At 59.3% G+C, this 21,022-nt stretch overlaps 7 protein-coding genes and 1 non-coding gene across 8 annotated transcripts; 6 read left to right on the top strand and 2 right to left on the bottom strand.

Moving 5' to 3' along the window:
- Positions 1–280: 280 nt before the first annotated feature.
- BXZ73DRAFT_44397 (uncharacterized protein) lies at positions 281–499 on the bottom strand (the record flags this gene model as incomplete). Its single annotated transcript, XM_048019334.1, has 1 exon — positions 281–499. One exon carries the CDS (start codon positions 497–499, stop codon positions 281–283), a length of 219 nt encoding a protein of 72 aa, XP_047879519.1.
- A 698-nt stretch (positions 500–1,197) lies between these two features.
- On the top strand, positions 1,198–1,281 carry BXZ73DRAFT_t74. Its single transcript has one exon. It is a non-coding gene; the product is annotated as a tRNA-Thr (tRNA).
- A 488-nt stretch (positions 1,282–1,769) lies between these two features.
- On the top strand, positions 1,770–2,897 carry BXZ73DRAFT_99947 (uncharacterized protein; the record flags this gene model as incomplete). Its single annotated transcript, XM_048028181.1, has 1 exon — positions 1,770–2,897. The coding sequence occupies one exon, from the start codon at positions 1,770–1,772 to the stop codon at positions 2,895–2,897; it is 1,128 nt and encodes a 375-aa protein (XP_047879518.1).
- A 762-nt stretch (positions 2,898–3,659) lies between these two features.
- BXZ73DRAFT_44550 (nuclease Le1) lies at positions 3,660–5,276 on the top strand (the record flags this gene model as incomplete). Its single annotated transcript, XM_048019360.1, has 12 exons — positions 3,660–3,745; positions 3,814–3,829; positions 3,893–3,973; positions 4,030–4,099; positions 4,154–4,216; positions 4,277–4,360; positions 4,416–4,420; positions 4,472–4,507; positions 4,563–4,724; positions 4,777–4,986; positions 5,057–5,128; positions 5,193–5,276. The coding sequence occupies 12 exons, from the start codon at positions 3,660–3,662 to the stop codon at positions 5,274–5,276; spliced, it is 969 nt and encodes a 322-aa protein (XP_047879517.1).
- A 698-nt stretch (positions 5,277–5,974) lies between these two features.
- Positions 5,975–8,152, top strand: BXZ73DRAFT_99945 (uncharacterized protein; the record flags this gene model as incomplete). Its single annotated transcript, XM_048028180.1, has 3 exons — positions 5,975–6,696; positions 6,764–7,351; positions 7,408–8,152. The coding sequence occupies 3 exons, from the start codon at positions 5,975–5,977 to the stop codon at positions 8,150–8,152; spliced, it is 2,055 nt and encodes a 684-aa protein (XP_047879516.1).
- Positions 8,153–9,263: 1,111 nt separating this feature from the next.
- BXZ73DRAFT_99944 (uncharacterized protein) lies at positions 9,264–10,848 on the bottom strand (the record flags this gene model as incomplete). The annotated part of the gene is made up of 8 exons (XM_048028179.1): positions 9,264–9,560; positions 9,619–9,738; positions 9,790–9,901; positions 9,959–10,124; positions 10,183–10,285; positions 10,344–10,584; positions 10,653–10,695; positions 10,752–10,848. The coding sequence occupies 8 exons, from the start codon at positions 10,846–10,848 to the stop codon at positions 9,264–9,266; spliced, it is 1,179 nt and encodes a 392-aa protein (XP_047879515.1).
- Positions 10,849–11,282: 434 nt separating this feature from the next.
- On the top strand, positions 11,283–12,762 carry BXZ73DRAFT_76378 (uncharacterized protein; the record flags this gene model as incomplete). The annotated part of the gene is made up of 9 exons (XM_048022411.1): positions 11,283–11,382; positions 11,434–11,476; positions 11,529–11,745; positions 11,808–11,910; positions 11,967–12,144; positions 12,199–12,310; positions 12,367–12,477; positions 12,540–12,572; positions 12,634–12,762. The coding sequence occupies 9 exons, from the start codon at positions 11,283–11,285 to the stop codon at positions 12,760–12,762; spliced, it is 1,026 nt and encodes a 341-aa protein (XP_047879514.1).
- A 4,945-nt stretch (positions 12,763–17,707) lies between these two features.
- On the top strand, positions 17,708–20,816 carry BXZ73DRAFT_44482 (P-loop containing nucleoside triphosphate hydrolase protein; the record flags this gene model as incomplete). Its single annotated transcript, XM_048019347.1, has 12 exons — positions 17,708–17,852; positions 17,974–18,046; positions 18,100–18,425; positions 18,478–18,585; positions 18,636–18,704; positions 18,759–19,050; positions 19,103–19,435; positions 19,713–19,757; positions 19,812–20,003; positions 20,072–20,341; positions 20,432–20,522; positions 20,577–20,816. 12 exons carry the CDS (start codon positions 17,708–17,710, stop codon positions 20,814–20,816), a joined length of 2,184 nt encoding a protein of 727 aa, XP_047879513.1.
- Positions 20,817–21,022: the final 206 nt, after the last annotated feature.

Genomic DNA, 21,022 nt, shown 5'->3' with positions numbered 1-21,022 from the left:
TACAGCGGCGATTCAGCGGCTCTATGATACAATCGATGGCAGACGACGACGCAAACCCCCCTTCTGGGCAGCAAACACCAAGCAAGTCTCTCCTCCCTACACCCGATGCCGCTGCCTGAGCATGTGCTCGCAGTACTCCTGCACGAGCCCCTCAAGCCGCGCCCGCGGACTTGCGCCTGCAACAGAGCCCGCCCAACTTCATCAGCCCAGCTCGTCCCTGCCCCGTGCCCCCGTGCCCCGGACCCGCGCCTCACGCCGACAAAGACAAAGACGAAGAGACTCACAGCTGGTACCCGACGGCGATGAGGGGGATCGCGAAGAAGGTGGACACGCTCGCGACGTACTTGACCGCGAACGCGCGGCGGTTCTGGTACTTGAACGGCAGGTGCGGGGCCTCGTGGGCTTCGGTGTGCGCGAGGCGGGCACCCTGGCGGCGGGAGGTCTGGCGCGCGGCGGCGCGGACGGAGGGGGCGGCGGCGGCGCGGAGGAGGGCGGACATCGCTCGTGTGGGTGGGATGCGAAGGGCTGGTTGGGTTAGCGTTGGGGTGCAGGGGTGGTGACCGCGAGCGAGGGAGTCGAGTCGAGTCCAAAGGGGGGTGGTGGGGTCGGGCAGGCAGGCAGCTGGGTCACTTGTTCGTGAGACGAACGGTGCGCACGTGGACGAGCCCACGGATGGAGGTTATGTACCCAACCCTGTCGGCTGGCTGCTCACGCCACGCTGGGCGCAGAAATGGGCAAGTGGACAGATAGGCCTCACGGGGCCTCTTCTGGCCAGGGACTCGATCCTTCTGGCCGCGGGAACCCCACCCGGCAGAGGGGCGACGGGCAGGTGACCGTGCCCTGGCTGAGGGTGCCGAGACCCAGCGTGTGCGGGGCTGGGCGCACCAATACAAATCGCGTGGAGACGGACGTCGGGCGCATCTGCGAAGGTCCTGGGGATGCTGCGCAGAAGACTTGCTTTTATTTTGAGCCAACTGGATGTTGGTGAAGGCATTTCAAGAGTAAGTACCATTGGATCTACACTCACGGTCAATTCGCGGACGAGATAGCATCAGGATTCAGGGAAGGAATGTGTCTGAGAAGAATGTACTGAGTGACATGATGTTGGTCAGGTGGCGAGAGCCTGGAATTGGACGATCTCGGTGCAATGCAACAAACCAACTGATTAGAGTCTAAAACATCCAGAAAATGTCAGCTGCCGCATTGGCGTAGTGGTATGCGCGCCCCACTTGTACCGTACAGGTCATGGGGAGGTCACTCGTTCGACCCGGGTATGTGGCATGTAGCAACACTTTTTTTCACCTATCACCTCTGGTCTCCTTCCGCTCACTTCGCAAAGCCTCAAGGTGTCTCCAGACCAAGTGGGATTTGCGTCAAGTCTTCGCTGGTCCGTCGATGGCTTCAACGCACAACCCAAACATTGGTACTTGCAATTCACGACCACAGTTCGACTCTCGGGACAACGGTCGACAACAATGGTGGCACTGTGGTTCGTCACACAAACGCAAGCCGGGAAAGGTGCACGACAATCGAATTCAAGGCGGTGTCAGGTAAAGTAGAAGCTCGCGTGCCGCCCGCCGCGCCTTTGTCCAAAGCCCTTTCGTACACGCGCATGGACGCTGCGCGGGCCTATAAGCCAACTGCGTACACCGACGTGATCCCGCCACGCTACGCTCCCCGTTAATCTCGTGTCTCGACGACGCTCGCCTCGCCCTGCAGTCAAGTACTCACCACGCCTCTTCAACAAAGACCACCGACCACCAGAGATCATGTCCACGATCAGCATCCCTTCGCGTCTGCAGAACGGCTGTTTTGTGGACGAGCCCATAGAGCCTCTCACCCCCTTCTCTCCCGACCTCCCACCCCACGACCCGACCGCACCGACCGCACCGCCCGCAACGACCGACCCGCGCCAGCCGCGCCGTGCGAGCGTAGCTGTTGAGCACGACGCGCACGGCGTCGCGCGCTACACCCGCGGGCGCATGTTCAACAACACACGGCGGCGGGCCGGGGAGTACGCGAAGCTCCGGGGCGGCGCGAAGGTGGAGGAGGAGGCGGGGCTCGCGCTCCTCCGCCCGTCCTCCGCGTCGCCGAAGAAGGGGAAGGGGCGGGGCAAGGGAAAGGGAAAGGGCCGCAAGATGCTCGCGACAGCGCTCAACTTCGTCCGGGGCGGCTCGAGCGAGTCGCGCACGGACGAAGACGAAGACGGGCGCAGGCGGCGGCAGGTGTACGCGTGGTGGAGCAAGGACGGGTCGGGCGCGGACGGGTGCGCGACGCTGCCCGGGCTCGTCCCCGTACCCTGCCCGGACCGCGCGGGCGCGGACGCGGACGCGGAGATGCGCGGCGGGGTGGGGGCGGACCCGTTTGGAGACGAGCACATGCTCTGCGACGACCCCGATGGCGAATTCGAGGACGAGGACGCGGCGATGGACGACTCCTACTCGGACGAGGAAGAGGAGGAGATGGACGTCACCGTCGACGACAATGGACACGCAGTCCCCGCACCTGCACCTGCGCTCCCCACACGTCACCTCGGCTGGGCCCTCGGGCTGCCCCCGCGGACTCCACGGCCGTCGCGCCGCCGCACATCTGGGAGCTCGCCGAAGACGCCGCGGTCGAGCACGCGGTCGCGCAAGACGCGCACGCCGGGGTCCGCGAAGAGCTGGGAGTCGGCGGCCGGGGGCGCGCGGAGCCTGAGCGTGTCGCTGCGGGCGGCGGCGAAGCGGCGGTCGACGCGGAGGCGGGCGGAGCGGACGCAGCTGAAGCAGCTGAAGGTGCTGGGTGTCGAGGCGGCGGACGCGGTGGCGGGGGCGGCGGGCGGGAGCGGGGGGTCGCCGAACACGCTGCGGCGGCTGGCGGCGGAGAGGAGCATGGAGGAGGTGGTGGGGAGGACGTAGAGCGAGCTCAGGCGGGTGTTGGGAGTGACGTTGAGGTGTACTGTACGCATTTGTAATCAGCGCAGGTCGCTGTCATTGTAGCCCTAATTCTCCGTTATACAGCTTGTTTGCAGTGAGTGGGGAGGCCGGGAGAGGAGTGCTAGTGATGTCAATGAGCGGCCAGGGAAAGGCTGCAGGCACCACGCGGCAGACGCCGAACGTCTTCGGAGTCTGGACCTGCCCTAAGGTTGTTCCCCCGGTGTGCAAGTCGTCTCAAAGCCTAAGTCAAAGCCATGAATACGTCTCCAGGCACTCCTCCACGCTGTCCCTACCGACTCCCCGCACGTTCACCCCGTTTTCCCCAACATCGCTCAGCGCATGCGGACCATACGACGTGAGCACGCGGGTGCGTCCAGTCCCCACAGCACCACGTTCCCAGCTAATGCGCGTTGGACAGGTCCTCTGCATGCTCTCATCCATTCTCGTCGTACACCCGCTTCCCGCTCGACGTTCGCTCTCTTCGCTCGTAATGTGCCGGTTCCGCCGGTGCAGCTCCTCGTGTCCGGGCCCTGATAAGGCAAGACCTCCTCGACGCTCCATCGCACGTTGCCCGACTCAAGTCGCTCAAATTCCCATGCAAGCACGCGGGTCGCTGTATGCGCTACTTTTAGCCTCAACTTCTGCTCGGTGACCTCGGTATAAGAGCATCAAGCTTGGACTGCCAGTCCTGAACCGTGCAGGCCCTACGTTTCTGAGCCCGCCCACTCCAACAAATCCAGCAAGATGCGTGTCACCACCATCGCCACCCTCCTCGCATTCAGTGCTGGTTCTGCTTTCGCCTGGGGAAACCTTGGCCACGAGACAATCGGGTAAGTACCTCTGCGGTCACCCGGCCCCAACCTTGTCCGCTAATCCAAACGTCCGTCGTTCTGCGTAGGTTCGTGGCGCAGAGCGTGAGCATACACCTTAGTACGCGCTAATATCAGGCTGACGGCAACCTTCGGATCTGCGCGCAGTTCCTCGCTCCAAACGCGCTCTCCTTTGTTCAGACCACGCTAGGCTCGGTGTGGAACTTCTCCCTTGGGCCGGCTGCCATTGTGCGTAGAACAGTCATCATACCAGGTATGCGGCGACTGACGACGTGCTACTCCAGTGGGCGGACGAAGTCAAGGGCGAAACCGCGTTCAAGTGGTCCGCGAACCTCCACTTCGTTGACGCCGAGGGTGAGTTGCTTGCCGATCCTCGTGATGAACGGATCGCCGATGCGCAGGATGCAGACAACCCGCCCACATCATGTTCTGTGAACGAGCAGCGCGACTGCGCAAACAATCTGTGCATCTGTGAGTACCCTGGATCCGTTCGATAGGTCGCTATATGCGGTGACTTACAGCACTAAACAGTGGGTGCTATTGCAAACTACACGACTCGCGTTGTGGACACGAAGCTGGACGATGAGCAGATCATGGAGGCGCTCTTGTTCCTCGGTATGTAGTCCCTGTAGCATGTCTCAACTACTTCTTGGTTGACACTTTTTCTCAGATCACGTACGTTCTCAGACTTTCCGGTCGGTGTATGCGTCTAACACTGTGCCATAGTTCCTTGGCGACATCGGCCAACCCCTCCACGTCGAGGTACGTCCCTCGCTGTCCGAAGAAGCGCCGTACACTGAACCCATACGCCATCCAGGCTTTCGAAGTCGGTGGAAACGACATCTCCGCCAAGTGCTCCGGCGAGTCCTCCAGCAACCTCCACGCCGTCTGGGACACCGGTATGGTCACCAAGCACATCGACCAGAGCCACGGCGGCACCCCACAGCAGTATGCCACCGACCTCGTCGCCGAGATCAAGGTGCGCAGTCCCTCCGTCCGCCCGCTCCGTGTCCCCGCTCACCCCAGCACAGACTGGCTCCTTCGAGTCGGAGACCGCCCAGTGGCTCGCGTGCACAAACCCGACCGAGACGCTCTCCTCGCGCGCGCTCGTCCACCCTGGCGCGCAGATCGAGGCCGACGTGCGTGCGCTCGTGGCGCGCGCTGGGGACGCGGAAGACGCGACGATCACCCCACTCGCGTGCCCGCTCGCGTGGGCGGCTGAGTCGAACGCGTTTGACTGCGTACGTCTCTCTCTCTCGTCGCGCTTGTTGTCTTCTTGCTCATTGAGTGGCGACGGGGTTGATTTCGCAGACCGTTGTATTCAACTTCACCACCGGGGAGGACCTGTGCAGCGGCGCGTACTTCAACGCGGCGATCCCCGTGGTACGTCGTTTTCCTCGCGCTGTGCCTTGCGGGGGTTTGTTTATGAGTGCGCTCGATGCTACAGATCGACCTCCAGCTCGCGAAGCAAGGGTTCCGACTTGCCGCGTGGCTCAACGTTCTGTTCGACGGCTCCACCATGCTTCCTTGAAGAAACGCGTGAAGCTTCAAACAGATAGGGTGTCTATTGGTATGTTAGGTTCAGGGGTTTGTGTCGCCGGCGTTGAAGCTTGAAATCTTGTAATTTACATGTTGTACGGGTATACATGAGGGGAGATAAGATAAGAGAATCACACGGCACGTGCTGGGAAACCATTATCTCATCAAGCATTCTGGCGCCTTCGCAACGGCTGGCAGGCCGCGGCCTTCTTTCCCTTTCTCTCCCCACTCGAAAGGCGGTATTCCCAGTCTTACGCATGAGGGTTTGGTCGCTCGAACTTCAATGTGCGCTGGAACAATGCGGAATCTTGAGATCCAGTTATTCCATTGCCCAGATTATCGCGTGAGTATGAGCGGCCGAGTCCTCCCATGTACGTGTCGTTTCTTCATGATGATTATAGTAGTGATAAATCGCTCTGACAGGGCGATCCGCCATAGGCCAAGGCTGTGGATTGACGAAGTATAGTGCCAAGTATCCGCGCTCGCGTCGCCCACAAAGAGCGTATAAAGAGCGCATGGTAGCTGTGCTGTAAACTACTCCACGGCTCGAAACAAGTTGCTTTCGGCTCTCTGGTATCGTCTGCTTTTGCTGTCATGTCTTTATCGTTACCGGTCTCCAAGCGACACAAACGACATTGCAGTGCAGTGCGAAGACCTGCGCGACGAGAGGCGGCTCCTTGCATTCTCTCCATGCCTTCTCTCCTCTCCTCACGCCACTCCAACAGCCCTGCTACTTTCCGTCTCCGTCCTCGAACGTCTCTGGCAGACAAGGTATTACACCTCCTCAACCCGAACAAGAAGTCCGAACCTCGTCCACGTCTCATCATCTCCCATCCTCAACCACTCTCCCGACGCGCATCGCCAGCGCCTCCAACCACTTCAGCTGCCACTCCAACCACTCGCGTGCTCCCAAAGCGGAAACGCGACGTCGAGGAGAACGACCTCGCAACGCCTCCCCGCGCTCGCGCCCGCCTTGACTCTAGTGCTTCCCAAGACTCGGTGCGCTCGACACTTCGTTTCCAGAAGCTCGGTCGGGAAGCCCGTGCATCACGCCCGCTCAAGAGCGCCCTCAAACGCTCCGTCTCGGAAGGGTACCAACTACCCTCCAGCCGCACCTTCGCGTCCACTACCGCCCACACACTCAAGCGCGTGACCACCCCACGCCGTCGCCGCTCGCGCTCCGTCTCCTTCTCGGTGTCGACCACCTTCAGCCGCCCCGCCACCCTCGGCGCCAACTCCACAAAGCCGAGCGTTATCGCGAAGATAAGGCGCGCCACTTGGATCCCCGCGTTCGCGCTCCACATCGGCACCCCTCCTGAAAAGAACAACAACGATAGTCATGCCAGGAAAGCGCTCGACGACGCCCACTGGGACGCCACCATCGACACGCGGCCGACCCCGACCCGCCGCTGGTCCTCGGGTGGTCAAGCTCAACGTGCGAGACATCTCGAGGGCGCCATCGCCACCGCTTGAGTCAAGTTTCGCCGCCGCGTCGCCGCCACCTCCGTACTCGCAAGAGATCGACTCACCGTTCGTCGACGCTGGGAACGAGAGCCGGTTCACCGCGAGCGCGGAGAATAGGGTTCGAGACTCTGGTTGCGGATCGGACGTGGAGGATCACTGCGACGCGGCGGCGGACACGACCTTCATCAGCTCTCCAGTGCGCAACGACCCGCCTCCTCCTCGCCAAGTCTCTAGTCCCCTCATACATCGTTACTCTCCCTATGATAACTCCGGTCGTCCGAAGGCGCGCTCTTCGACTGTGCTCCAAGCCATCCAGAAGCGCGAAGTCCCAGCGTTATCCTCGCACAGACCGCCAGCATCGCTGTCTTCTACCGTCCCGCAACCGTTCACGCTTCCTCCCGTCAGCAGCTTGCTACCAGACACACACGCACTCAATCTTCCGAGGGTTCCGTCAGACGCGAAAGCTTCGGTGGCACCGCAGCAGCAACCCAGCGCGTCTCAACCAGTCTTCAGCATGCCGGGCTTGTGGAACTCGCCTCGGAAGGTCTCGGTCGATATCGAGCCGGACGAGTGGCAGATCGTGGTCTGGGACGCGAACGAGCAGTACGTCCCGTATTCCCCCTTTGTTCCCTCATATCTATGCTCACTTCACCTCACAGAGACATCCTCGCGTGGGGCGCCACCCTCGTCGTCCGCGACACCCGCCCACCACCCGGCGGCTCAAAGGCCTTCCCTCCTCGCTCGCCCATCCAGGAACTCCACATCGAGCTCGCCGCCGTCGCGTCCCCTTGCGGCGCCGCCTCTGCCTTCCACCTCCACATCTCCTCTCTCCACGCCGACTTCCGCACAACGTACACCGGCCACAAGATCGCCCGCGCCGACGTTCTCAGCGCGCTCAGCGTCCAGACGGGGATCGCCATCGACCGCGACACCGTCTTCGTCCCGCTCCCTCCATCTTCGTCCTGGTCTCGGTTCGATGCCATCCCGTGGCTCGCTTTCCCTGGGAGCGCGACATCGGCAAAGCACAAGGAAGACGGGAGCAACGGCGCGGAGACGGAGACGGACCCGGCAGCGGAGTGGCGCGTGCGCTTCTGGGCCCCGGTCCCGCTCGCGCTGTTCGGGCGCCGGGAGCACCGGACGTTCGTCGTCCGCGCGCGCGCGACGGTCGTGGACTGGGACCTGCCGAAGGCGGAGGTGTGCGCGGCGCCGGTCGTCGTGGGGGTCGAGAGCCTCAAGAGCGAGGCGTTCTTGGGCGCGGTTGTGTGCGGGAATCGGGGTGGCGAGGCGAGGGCTGGGAAGGTCATCGCGGGCCCGGAGAAGGCGGGGGCGGGGGCGGGTGGCGGTGGAGCGGATACGAGGAAGAGGAAGAGTTTAATCGAGGAGGTGCGAGGTGAGGTGATGTGAGCGGAGCAATCACTGCTCCCTCGTCTTTCTCCTGTATGCACCGACTGCCGTAAATATCACCGTGCAGCATACTCGTTATTACATTACTTGGTGCTTTCATAGTCTCTACGTTGTTACACAGCACAGTCTGAATATCCAACTAGTCCTACCATCGTCCTATTCCAAGCACTCGCTGTCCGACATCGCCGAAGCATAAGTCGAGCTGGGCTGAGCAAGGATGGGCGGTTCACTTCGTCTTCATTGGGCGTGTTTATGCGGCGGGAGGATACCGACATTGGCATCGCAATGCTGTTCCTCGAGTCTTTTTGTGTCCACGAGAACTGCACGTGTAGGCTTACAGTATCCGGATGTATCGTTTCGAGCTGTGAATGCGTCAGATTGACTATCAGCATCCTTGCGGCAAGCGCAGCTTCCCCTGCGCCGGCGTCCGGGTCTGGAACCCGCAACAAAATTAATCTCCCACCAACGGGGCTCCACCCGGGGGGCGGTAAGTATCACCATACTGTACCATTTCGATCTATTCGAACCGGGCCTTGGTGCGTGACAGCCCAAGTCCGCCAGGTGAATTCGAACCGGGGGCCGGCCCGGCGTGACCACTCCGAAATATTCGAACCAGATAGTTTGGAACGAGCCAGGCGAACCGTTACAAGAGACACAGAGTACTCAGCTCTACCACGGTCAGCGCAGAACGCACCCAAAGGCCGAAATTGTTGTGGACGCGGCGCGAAATGAGTGTGCATGTTATTAAGCGCCCATCCAACGGTTTCGAACCGCGGGCTTGTGATGCGTGACCAACCCCGGAAATTTCGAACTTTTGGAGGGCTTGTGACGCGTGACGTTCGAATAGATCGAAATGGTACAGTACATCGAAGAAAGACTCGGCGAGGCGGCGTCACTCCAGAGCAACCATAGTGCCCGACGAGACGCTAGGCTACCTGCAACCCGCGGCGTACATATGGAGACTGATTGACTCCACAGAGGTCGAGCAAGCAGTGACGGCCGTTTTTTTCTCCGATTGAGCGCATACTACGTGGAAGCGAAAGCAGTCGTTTGCTGCTCACGTTGGAATGCAGTCACGTCTTAACACTGTGTTGTTGTCAACTGAAGCACATCAATTGCCCGAACGATCCTGCCGCCTTCGCAAGTCCGCGACTTTCTCGCCCGACATCGCCGAGACGTAAACCGAGCTTGGCCGAGTAAGCGTATGCGACGACGAATCGGGTTTGAACTCATGTTCTCCGAGAGGACCCATACGAGGAATCGAGATGATGGCGGGTTCAACATCTTGTCTGGAGCATGCTTCGGGCCACCCAAACCTTATCGACGTGCCGGATGCTTCCGAATGAACGTTGTCGAGCTGCGAATGCTTCAGGCGGACGATGACCACGATCAACATCGGATAGAGGCCCTGCATGGTCCAAGTCAAACCCGCGTATGAGGTATGAGCGATCCGGGGAGATACGAACGATAACATAGACCAGACACCCCCTGAGGAGGATGCTCGCGGATGTGGCATATCCGACGGCGCGTACGCTCGTATCATTCGCCGTAGTGGGGATCCGGATTGCAGAGATGACGATGAAGAGCTGGAGGAAACATTAGAGATCATATGCGCGTGAACCTGAACGTCCACGTACCCAAACCACGCAGTATATGACGCCGGATTCGATGAGGAGTGACAGCATCTTGACGGCGCGAGACTTCTTGTTCCCAGCGCCCAGCGCAGCCCGCAGAATGCGAGCGTGTCGCCTGGCAAGGACGCCGTCAGCGCCCTCGCAACAAGTATGAGTCTTAACGAGCATTTACCAAGCTTTGAACGCGATGAGAGCGGTGGCAACCACATTGTTCGTGAGCGACAAGACGAACGCAATGGTCCCAAAACCATCCCGAGTATACAGCTGGGCCTGATAGTCGTATGCAACAAAATTCGGGAGTGAAAGGGCAGACGTGTATGTCTCCACAAGTCCTATTCCTGGATGTGAGGTATTGAGTGTCAGCACGCGAGAGCGTTACAGAACCTGCATACACACCTAAAGTCGACGCGAGCAACAGGAAGCACATGCAACGGACCAAGGCATTTCGGGGCCATAGCATGCACGCCCTCCACCAAACCGTGGCGTCACTGATAAAGATCTGAACAGGGATCAAATTGAGGTTAATGATCGAGCGAGGCAGCCGATTGCTTGCGTACATTGATCGTCAGGCATGCAGTGACGACTCCGGACTGCACGCGCTGGGCGTGCTCTCCCCAGCGCGACTCCACGTCCGAGATGATCGACGCGAGTGGTGCTTCGATATCCCATTGCACGTTGAAGGTGTATAGATTGACGTTGTATACTGTCGTGAAAAGGAAGAACAGCAACGTCGACACGAAGAGCAGCAGGACTGATAGCAGCTGGATCTTGTGTGACCTCCGAGTTAGACCGCCGCGCCTAATGGAATTTGCAGCAGGCCTGTTGGCTCAGTGGGCGACGGATGAAAAAGGACACGGGATACGCACAACAACAAGAACACAGTCACTGAAGTCACAGCAACTGTGATGCCTGCGAGATAAGAGATCAGTGAGTTTTACTAGTCGAATGTACAGATGAAGACTCACCGAAGAAGAATGCCGAAAGAATGACTATGTAGACCTGCGTCGAGACCCACGGCGAGGCCAGAAACTGCAGCTCTGGACCCCGTCTTTGCGACGCCATTTTCCCTAGGTGCCAGATGGAACGTCGAAGCAGGGGTAAAACGCTCTCAGTCCGTCCACGAGGCCCTTTATTACCATGTTGCGGGACACAGCTTTGGTTGACAGGCATGTGAACGTTGATGATACGAAGCGGATGAAGTACGGATTGTAACGATTCGGACCGGATCAAGAACTTAGAATCAGACGGGAATATGGACGGCGCGCTCATTTGTACCGCACAAAGGGTGCAACTTTGCGTCTGGCCGACCACGGAGAGATCGCTTTCACTGACTGAGAGCGGATGTGAGTTGGTGGACGACTGGGGTCGTCAAGCGAAGCTTATGTAAGTATGATCATCAACAAGCGTGCCTGGACTACGAAGTAGCGCCCGGAACACCGCGGGAACCCGAAGGCGCCTGAGGTCGTCCGCATCCTCTGCTTCTCTCCCCCTTCGTTATGGCTGAGGACGGCGCGGACGCTGTCGCGTCGCTCAAGCAGTACCATGACTCCGTCCACAATCTGATCACTCGCACAACCCTGTCTTCAACGTTGTCCGGTGCGTCGGCCGCCACTGGGCGCGGTGCTAAACTGATTTGTGCACTGCCAGGGGTGGTGATCGCAATGTCTCTCATCTCGTTCAGGCTTCTCTGGTGCGTTTCTCTCGTCACGCTTTTGCTCCGTTCTCCTCCAACGCGCCCGCAGGCGACGCGACATGCAGCACCGCGCTGTCAAAGCCCTGCTCGCTGCGACCGCCGCGCTCTCACTCTCGACCGCCCTCTTCTTCGTCGCGTCGATCGTGGCCGCGTTTGCAACGGACGATATCATATACCGACAGGCCGCGGGACTGACCGTCAGCCCCGCTCGCGTCAGTCTTGTCTACGCGATGGCCCTCGTCGTCTTCGGCACGCTCGGCATCAACGTGAGCACCGAGTCACCGACACGTCTTTCACTACGACGACTACAAGCGCTCGCACATTTCAGGTCACCATCGGCGACGCGGTCGTCATCTGGCGCGCTGTCGCGCTCTGGGGATACGCGCGCTGGGTCAACATTCTCGCGGTGGTGCTGAACTTGGCGATTCTCGGTGCGTACTTCTTTTGGTTCCTGCCTCTGTTTCCGCGTGTTCATCTCTCCGCCAAGTGAACGGAGTTATCGCGCTCGCACACGCCTCTTCCATCTACACTGCGTCCAGCCAAGAAACGGTTCCGGTCCCCTTCCACCTCCCCGCCTTCCTCGACATCAAAGCTGGGTTCGTGGGTCTCCTCTTCTCGCTGCTCACAAACGTCGTGGCCACCGCCCTCATTAGTGCCAAGACATGGTGAGGAACTCTGTCGGCTTCGCGCGCCTGGATCTCGTAACAAGTGCTCTGCAGGATCCACTGGAAGACAGTTAGAAGGGGCTTAGCGGGACGCAGTGGGCTTCCGCGCACGTTCCAGCTGCTACTACTCCTGGTAGAAACCGGGATCGCCTACTCGCTGTGCTGGGTACGTGCCCGACTTGTTCGCTCCTTTGTGCGCACATTGAGAGCGCCTCCCTGCAGGCCTTCGTCGCTACCTTCTACGGGGTACGCATCGTGCATCACCTCGCCCCCCCAGGCTCGTTCGAAATCGCCGGCAACGTCTTCATTCTCTCGTGCATCGCGCCGCTCATCGTGCGTTCTCGCTGCATCTCTCGCGTCGTGCCAAACGCTCAGCTTCACGGCTTTCTGCGCAGGCCATCTCACTTGAGGGCCCTAGAGTAAGCCGGGTAAGTCGGCTGACCGGATCCCAAAATACCCCGAAGGTACCGTCCGGCCGGGCCCGATCAGGTCCGGCCAGGTACCCCGGCGGAGTCGCCCGATCAGGTCGCCTCGGGTAGTCCGGAGGAGCCGTCCGATCAGACCGGGGTGCGGGTGGGGAATAAGAAGAGGAGGGCTTCAGCAACGCCCTGTACGTAGCATAGAATTATAATATACGATGCCTTGAATGCGTAGAAGAAATGGTGCGTGTGTGCATTGAGCCTATGGGAATTTCCGGACATTTGTCTTGAGATCAGGTAGTGCAGGGGACTCGGGCAGCCGGATCCGGCAGGTGAGAATAACGGCCCATGCTGCGGTGCGCAGGGCTCATACATGGCATCCACAAACCAAGAAAGATACCCCTTGCATGTCTCGGAGGCATGCGGCGGTGTTGGGGCGATCGAAAAGAGCTCGTGCAGGGGGCTAGGTAAGTAGCGCGAGGGACTCAGCCAGCCGGATCCAACTCAGAACGTCCCTGGGCACTGCCCGATCCGTGGGGCCCCGCTTTTCTCGTGTGTTGTGGGGGCTGGCAAGGTGCACTATTCCGCACCCACTCCATATGTGTACGTCGTGTTGTGGCTCTTCAAAAGAGCTCGTGCAGTGGTCAGGTCGCTTAGGGGACTCAGGCAATGTAACATCTGGCTCAGAATGGAGTCCCCTGCTCCATGCCCCAGTTTTCACGTGCATTAGATCAGTTCACCCGGCGCTCCAACTCAGCTGTAGGGGGAAGTGTGGCTCTTCGAGGATGCACCCACAGCGGGCTGAGAGCGAGATCGCGGACATCGCTCTCGCTGTCGGCATCGCTGTCGCTCTCACGGGCGCTTGATCGCTGTCGCTGTCGGGGTCGCTGTCGCTATCGGCATCGGCATCGCTGTCGGCCTCGGCATCGCTGTCGGGGTCGCTGTCGCTGTCGCAATCGCGGTCGCAGTCGGCATCGCTCTCACAGGCGTCTATCCAGAGTTCAGGCCTGTACCACTGAAGTGAGTATCCACCCTCCAAAGTGTTGAATGGATTAGCTGTATTCTGCATCAGATACCACCATGTATGTGCTGTTGTTATGCAAATTTATAAGGTAGTTGCTGCAAGATTGAGGGGATGATGTCATATGACATTTTAGAATGAGATATCACATACTGACATGAGATGTGAGTCTATCGCATGCTGGACACCTACATATATTCATGGAAGATTGTTTGATCACAACGCAACAAACAGCAGAAAGAAATACGCACTTTTGGCGATGGTATTGTGTATGTTTGGAAAGTGGAAGTTCTCAGAAGACATGACATGCATAACTTCTTGTGGAGACAAAAAACTGGAAATCTGTCAGTTTCATCATAAGACGATACTAGTATAGTGCTTATATCGGAATTTTCATGCATATCGGTGACGAAATGCATAAGGGTGGTCGTTTGTCATTATTTCATGACATACGATATACCGACATAGCATGAGCTCCAATCGTCATAATAACACATGGAACAGGATCGGATGAGCAGAAGCTCAACGATGCAAAAAGAATCTCAAAAAACGGTCAAGAACCGGTGGAGATGTGCACTGGGAGCCCGAAGTGTGGTTTCAGCAGAAGGCGAGTTCAGAGTGCATTCAACACAGAGCACACTTCGGGCTCCCAGTGCACATCTCCACCGGTTCTTGACCGTTTTTTTAGATTCTTTTTGCATCGTCGAGCTGCTGCACATCCGATCCTGTTCCATATGCTACCATGTCCATTGAAGTCCACGATATGTCGGTATATTGTATGTCATGAAATAATGACAAATGACGCCCCATGTGCATTTCGTCACCGATAGGCATGAAAATCCCGATATAAGCACTCAATAAGTATTGGTTTACGACGAAGCAAACAGATCGCCAATATCACATCTGCATGAGAAGTTATGCATATCATGTCTTCTGAGAACTTCCAATTTTGAAACATACACAGTACCATCACCAAAAGTCCGTATTTATTTGTGCTGTTTTCTGCGTTGCAATCATAAGATCCTCCTTGAATATATCTAGGTGTCCAGCATGTGATGCACTCACATCTCATGTCAGTATGTGGTATCTCATTCGAAAATGTCATGTGACATCATCCCCTCAATCTTGCAGTAAATACCTTCCAAATTTGCATAACAACAGCCCATACATGCAGGTATCCGATGCAGATGACGCTGAAGTAATTCAATGCTTTGGAGGGTAGATACTCACTCCGGTGGTACAGGCTGAAATGCGGATAGACGCCTGTGAGAGCGGTGCCGACAGTGACCACGACCGCAAAGCCGACAGCGACCGCGACCGCAAAGCCGACAGCGACCGCGACCGCAAAGCCGACAGCGACCGCGATGCCGACAGCGACAGCGACGCCAACGCTGACCACGACAGCGACAGCGACCGCGACGCCGACAGCGACCGCGACAGCGACGCCGATTAAGCGCCCGCGACAGCGACAGCGATGCCGACCACGACAGCGACACCTGCTGCGCTCTCGCTCTCAGCTTGGTACGCACTCGCTGCTGAACGCATGAGGCATAAGAAACCTTGAAAATAGACACAACATAGACTCTCGAATGTGGATGCTGTTTGTGAGGAAAACGGAGCGCAGCGGGATGGACCTGGCTGCCCCGGTTCCGCGCACCACCTGGCTCCGCACACCACCTGGCTCCGCGCGAGCTGTTTTGAAGAGCAACAATGCCGCCGCATGCATTTAAACTGGGCGCGCTTCAACACACTTGGTGAGCCTGTACAATACGCAAGGAAAGTGAGGCCCTGCAGGTCAGCCAGTGCCCAGGGAGATCTGGGCCGGATCCGGCTGCCCGAGTCCCCCGCGCGACCCAAAAGCCTCCACGCGAGCTCTTTTCAAGCGCCAAAATGCCGCCACGTCCCTCCGAAACGAGCATGGAGTGGTTTCCTCAGTTTGTGGATGCCATGCGTGAGCACCGCGCGGCGCCATGGGTGATCCAGTGCGTGGCCGTCAATCCCACTCGGATCCGGCTACCTGAGTCCCCCGCACTACCTGATTGCAACACAAACACTCACAAATCTATCTGAGCTCCATTTACCCACCCGCCTTTTCTTCCATGCATTCAAGGCATCAGATGTCATATTTCTATGCTACTCACAGGACGTTGGCTCAAGCCTCCCTCATGTTATTCCCCGCCCGCACCCCGGTCTGATCGGACGACTCCTCCAGACTACCCGAGGCGACCTGATCGGGCGACTCCGCTGAGGTACCTGGCCGGACCTGATCGGGCCCGGCCGGACGGTACCTTCGGGGTATTTTGGGATCCGGTCAGCCGACTTACCCGGCTGAAGTAGGGACATGCACTGGCCATCTACCCGATGTCGATCATCGCCATCTTCGCCGCCAAGCAGTCGCCGCTGGAGAAAATAACGATGTTCACCACCGGTCCCATCAGCCTCTCCACGATCTCGCACGGGTCCCACCGCGATGCGGGCGCGGCGTCTGCCGGCAACAAGAACGACGGCGAGCGGGCGCGATAGCGCGTGCTGCGGCTTGATTCTCGCCCCACCAAGTGCGTTCGCCTGATTCCTCCGTGCAGTCCTTTCTGCTGACGTCTGACGTGGGTTCCAGGTCCATGTTGGGGTTTTCCTGGTCGCCGCGCAGGGAACCACGCGAGCACTGGGGGACACCGCTCCCGCGTCCGCACGGCCGCGCCCGCTGTCTGCATCCACGCACGATGTGGCCCGGGCCAAGCCGACGCTGTCGGGGCTTCGACCGCCCCGCGCGTCGCGCGTCGCACCCACGCGAAGACTACGTCAAGCAACGCAACCTTATATAGGCTCGACGGGATTGCGCTTTTGCTCAGCGCGCCAATGGGCGCGGCTCCTCGCCACCAGGGACGGACGCGAAGGCTGTTGCTGTTGCTGTTGCTGGTGGGCAGATTTCTTTAGGTGCAGTGACATAGGAGATCGTGATTGGAAGATATACTAGACGTCCGCGCTTCGTGGTTGTATGCGCACTACCAACAAGGAACGTTCAAGCTGGCTGCCGTCAAATCGATTCCGAATCGACGAGTTCAGAGACGTCGACTGGGATGTACATACTGTGACGACGATGTCACGCGAATGTCGCGGGTACGCTCACGCATGTCAGCGCTAGCAAGCTGCAGCGCGGCCGTCTCGCTTGTCCGAGAGCACATCGACTGACCCTGCACCCGCTCTCACAGGTTCGCCCATATCTAGATTAGACCGTAGAAACGGGGCAGCTTCTCGCCTTCAGTTCGTTCGGCCGCGAAGCCCTCGTAGGAGTGGAACTCATTTTTGCCCCTCGACCCGGGCCTCAAGCTGATCTGAGTTTTTTTTTCGGGTACTCAGGGTGTCCACTGTAAACGGAGTCGTCGGTCGAACTGGTTCACAACTCGCGCGCGGGGATGGGCGAAGCCCTCGGCGTACGCCATCCCCACCGCCTCCACCGGCACGGGAGGTGAGGCCTTGAAGCCACGTCCGCCCGCAGCTTATTGCTGATGCATGATGGGTCGCACTCAGACATTCTCCTCATGTAACTTCGAGCGACAAGTCAGACCGCACCAGAAAATCGGCAAATGCATTTGCATGCTGTTCGCCCCATGTACGTACTTCCCAGTTATCTAGGTTGTGGCGTCCAGAACCGGCAGGGTTCGCAGCTCGCGCGCGCCCTCGTGCTTGGGGAAAGGGCTGCCTTCGGGCGAATCGCTGCTCCCAGTTTCCCTTTGTGGATCGAACACGCCTAGACCGTGGGCACGCATCCTCCACGGTCAAACCCTCTCTCTACCGCAGCACACGATCTCTGCGCAGACTGGGATTGCTCCCGACGTGCTCGTCTGCCGCGAGGCCCATGTCGCTCCCCGGGCTATATGTACTGCTACATCGTTGCATACCATCCCACCCCGCTCTCTTCGTCTCCGCATCATGACCGAACGCAAACGCAAGCAATCCTTTGGCTTCGGCTTCCTTGGGTGCGTGTTTGACCTCTCCTATGTCACTCTGCTGAGCGTTGTATGTCTACAGCAAGGGCGGAAGGTCGGACACGTCCGATCATCACGTGGGCGAGGAAAGTTCAAACAGCTCCGACTTCACTTGGGGCACGCCTCCCGGCGACACCATGGGCGGTGAGGTGGGCGAAACTGCCGGCGTTGGCGAGAGCGAGTATGCTCGCCAGAGACGGACGCTTTTCAAGATCTTGCACGACTTGAAGGCTCTCGGGCACGTCTTTCACCTAGTCCCTGTGCCTGTGTGCGCGCTGAAACGTCTGCGATTACCAGCGCGTCAACGGACACCCTCAACGTCCCTCGTCTGGCCGTCATCGGGTGCCAGTCTGGTGAGTCACTGAGCGTCGATGCGTGTCTGGAGGAGCTCCTTACGCGATAGCAGCCGGGAAGAGCTCCCTAGTCGAAGCCGTTACCGGAGTGAAGGTCCCGCGCGACGACGGAATGTGCACACGGTCAGCTTTCCGTCCACCCTTATACTTACCTGCAGTCTTCTGACGCCTCGCAGATGCCCGATGGAGTGTACCATTCTCTCCGGCCCCGCGTGGTCCTGCACCATCTCGTTGCGTATCTCCCCATCCCCGGACGCCCAGTACTCGCCAGTCCTCTCGCGCTCGGACGATGTGGAGCTCTGGATTCGGCGGGCTCAGGCTACGCTCCTCTGTCCTCATCTTCCCCGACACGCCTTCAAGACAAAGAACGCGGAGGAGATCAAGGCGATGACGGAGAAGGTCGAAGGGAAGAACGAAGCGGTCAAGACGGTCGTGAGCGATTCGGTTGTGATCAGCATCGAAGATCCGGCTGGAGCTGACCTTATCTTCGTGGACTTGCCGGGTGAGTGTCGTGAGTAGTCGACTTGGGGAAGGTGCTGAAGCCTGCGATATAGGGCTGGTGGAGAACGAAGACTTGGAGGTGATTCGGCTCATTCAGAATCTCGTCACCGAGAATATCAAACATTCCTCCACGTTCATCCTCGTTACCCTGCCTGCCGTCGGTAAGAGCCGTCTTGCGCCACGTCCCACCGAAGGCTCACACCTCTCCCAGATAATATTGAGAATCAGAAGGCGATGCGACTCGCGAAGGAGGCCGACCCTGAGGGCAAGCGGACCATCGGTATGTTTCTTCGTGTCACTATTCTCGCCGCTTCGCCCACCCACATACTTGCAGGGATCGTTACGAAACCCGACACTGTCGTCACAGGATCGACTGACGCGGTAAAGCTGTGGACGGAGACCTTCGCGGGCACCGGCAAGCACAAGCTCCGACTGGGCTATTACGCCGTGCGGCTGGCGCTCGATGCTGAGCGCAAGGAGGGCATCTCGCGCGCCGAGCTGTCTCGCCGCGCGACGAGCTTCTTCGCCGCCAACGCCCCGTGGAAAGACATTGCCGCGAACCGGCTCGGCCTCGACGCGCTCGTGCGGGACGTCAGCGCGCTCCTCATGAGCGTCCTCATCCGCGAGTGCGCCCCGTTCCTGTCTCTTCGACGGAGCCCGCGCTGACCGCACGCGCAGCCTCCCCAAGCTGATGGACCAAGTCACGCGCCTCATCGCGTCGACCCAGCGCGCGCTCGCGTCCGTCCCCACACCGCCGATCTCCGCGAAGGGCGCGACCGCAGAGGCACTTGACCGCATCGTCGGCTTCTGCGTCGCGCTGAGCCGCAAGGTCCACGGGCGCGCGGACGACCGGACGTTCGTGCACCGCACGCGCGAGGCGTACCTGACGATGAAGCAGGCGATGCGCCGGAGCGCGCCGGAGTTCTGGCCGTTCGAGTGCGCGCTGGAGCAGTGCGAGCGGGAGTTCCGGCGGCCGCAGGAGCTCGACGCGGTGGTGGAGGAGGATGCCGCGTGCGCGAAGGGGCTGGACGCGTGGTTCCGCGTGCCGCAGAAGGCCGATGTTCCAGAGAAACGGCGACCGGTCCCAGGAAGTATGTGCTCGCAGCTTACGAGTGGTACGGAGGACTACGACTTTGGAAGGCCATTCAAGGCGTCCACTGCACCACCAATGGTTGTCGAGTCCCCGGTGCCCTGCCCTCCGCCCGAAGAGCACTTCGAGGTGCGGCTTTCCCTCGATTTACGATGATTTCGCGCTGATCATGAAGTAGTTTTCAGAAGCAGTGTCGAGGTGCAAAGTCATGGGGCTAGTTGACGTGCGCAAGGTCATCAAAGAGTGAGCGATGCCCCCCATCCTTCCTACACAGTTCATCTCACGCGGTTTCTGCAGATGCACTGGCTGGGAGCTCCCAGGCCACATCCCATTCGATGCCAAAGCGCAGCTCATCAAGGGCTTCGTCGACCAGTGGGAGGACCCGTCCGCGACGGCCTTCGAGAACGTCGCGCGCATACTCGAGAGCGTCGTCGTCGAACTCATCGAGGATAACTTTGGGACGTTCCCGAAATTCAAGGCTTCCATCACGTTCGTGTTCTCACATTGTGGTTTCGTCTTGTGGCACGTCTAGTAGTGCTCACGACCATTACAATCAGGGCTCTCGTCGCGGCACAGATGAAAACCCACGCGAAAGACTGCTCCGACGCGCTTATGAGCTCCCTCGACCACGAGCAGATTGCGTTGTTCACTCAGAACGTGCACGACCTCCGCGTCGGCACCGAGCGGTGGCACGAGCACTATCAGTGGCTCCGGTACCGCCAAGAGTCCTCCTTCCGCATCAGCGGGAAACCGACCGCTCATGCTCCATACGTGACCAATGAGCCCAGGAGTCCGACAGTTGCGCCGCGCGGGGGTATATACTCTACGTCCTCACTTCATGTCCCTCCTACAGACCATGTCTCCATCGCGCTCGGAGCTCTCCGCGCGCTTGGATACCCGACCACGCTCGTCGAGAGCGACTTCCGGCGGCTGCTCCCCGTGGACGAGTACAAGGACGAGATCCTGGTCATGGCCGAGGTCCGCGCGTTCTTCCACATCGCGTACAAGGTTTGCCGGTGCTCTCTACATTCCGAGGTCTGGTACTGACTGCGGGCGACACAGCGTATAATCGACCACATCCCGACCCGGATCCAGCACGACTTCGTGCAGAAGTTCGCGGACGGGCTCCAGGGCCGGCTCCTCACCGAGCTCGCGGTCGATGCGCCAGAGTCGCTGAAGCGGTTCGAGTCGTGGATGGAGGAAGATCCGGAGATCGCAGTGACTCGGAAGCGGCTGACGGAGCGTATGGAGAAGTTGATCCACATCCAGACCCAGCTGGAGGAGTACTCGGCGTCGCAGTAGATGGTCAGCGCACAGGACGATACGCGGACAGGTGGCTTGACGTTTTGTACAATAATTGGCGTGACTATGGTTGTAGTTGTTATGAGCAGTGGTAGTATAGATACGGTGAAGAAATGCTATCTGCACCATGCAGTGTGGTCCAAGCCCCGAAGCGACGCTGGAAAGGACTGGCTCGCTTCGAAAAGGCGAGAAAGCGACGTGCCCTG

This window comes from Epithele typhae (genome assembly GCF_022376455.1).
Source record: "Epithele typhae strain CBS 203.58 chromosome Unknown BXZ73scaffold_14, whole genome shotgun sequence".
Taxonomy (NCBI): Eukaryota; Fungi; Basidiomycota; class Agaricomycetes; order Polyporales; family Epitheliaceae; genus Epithele; species Epithele typhae.
This window is presented reverse-complemented; position numbering and strand designations above follow the sequence as displayed.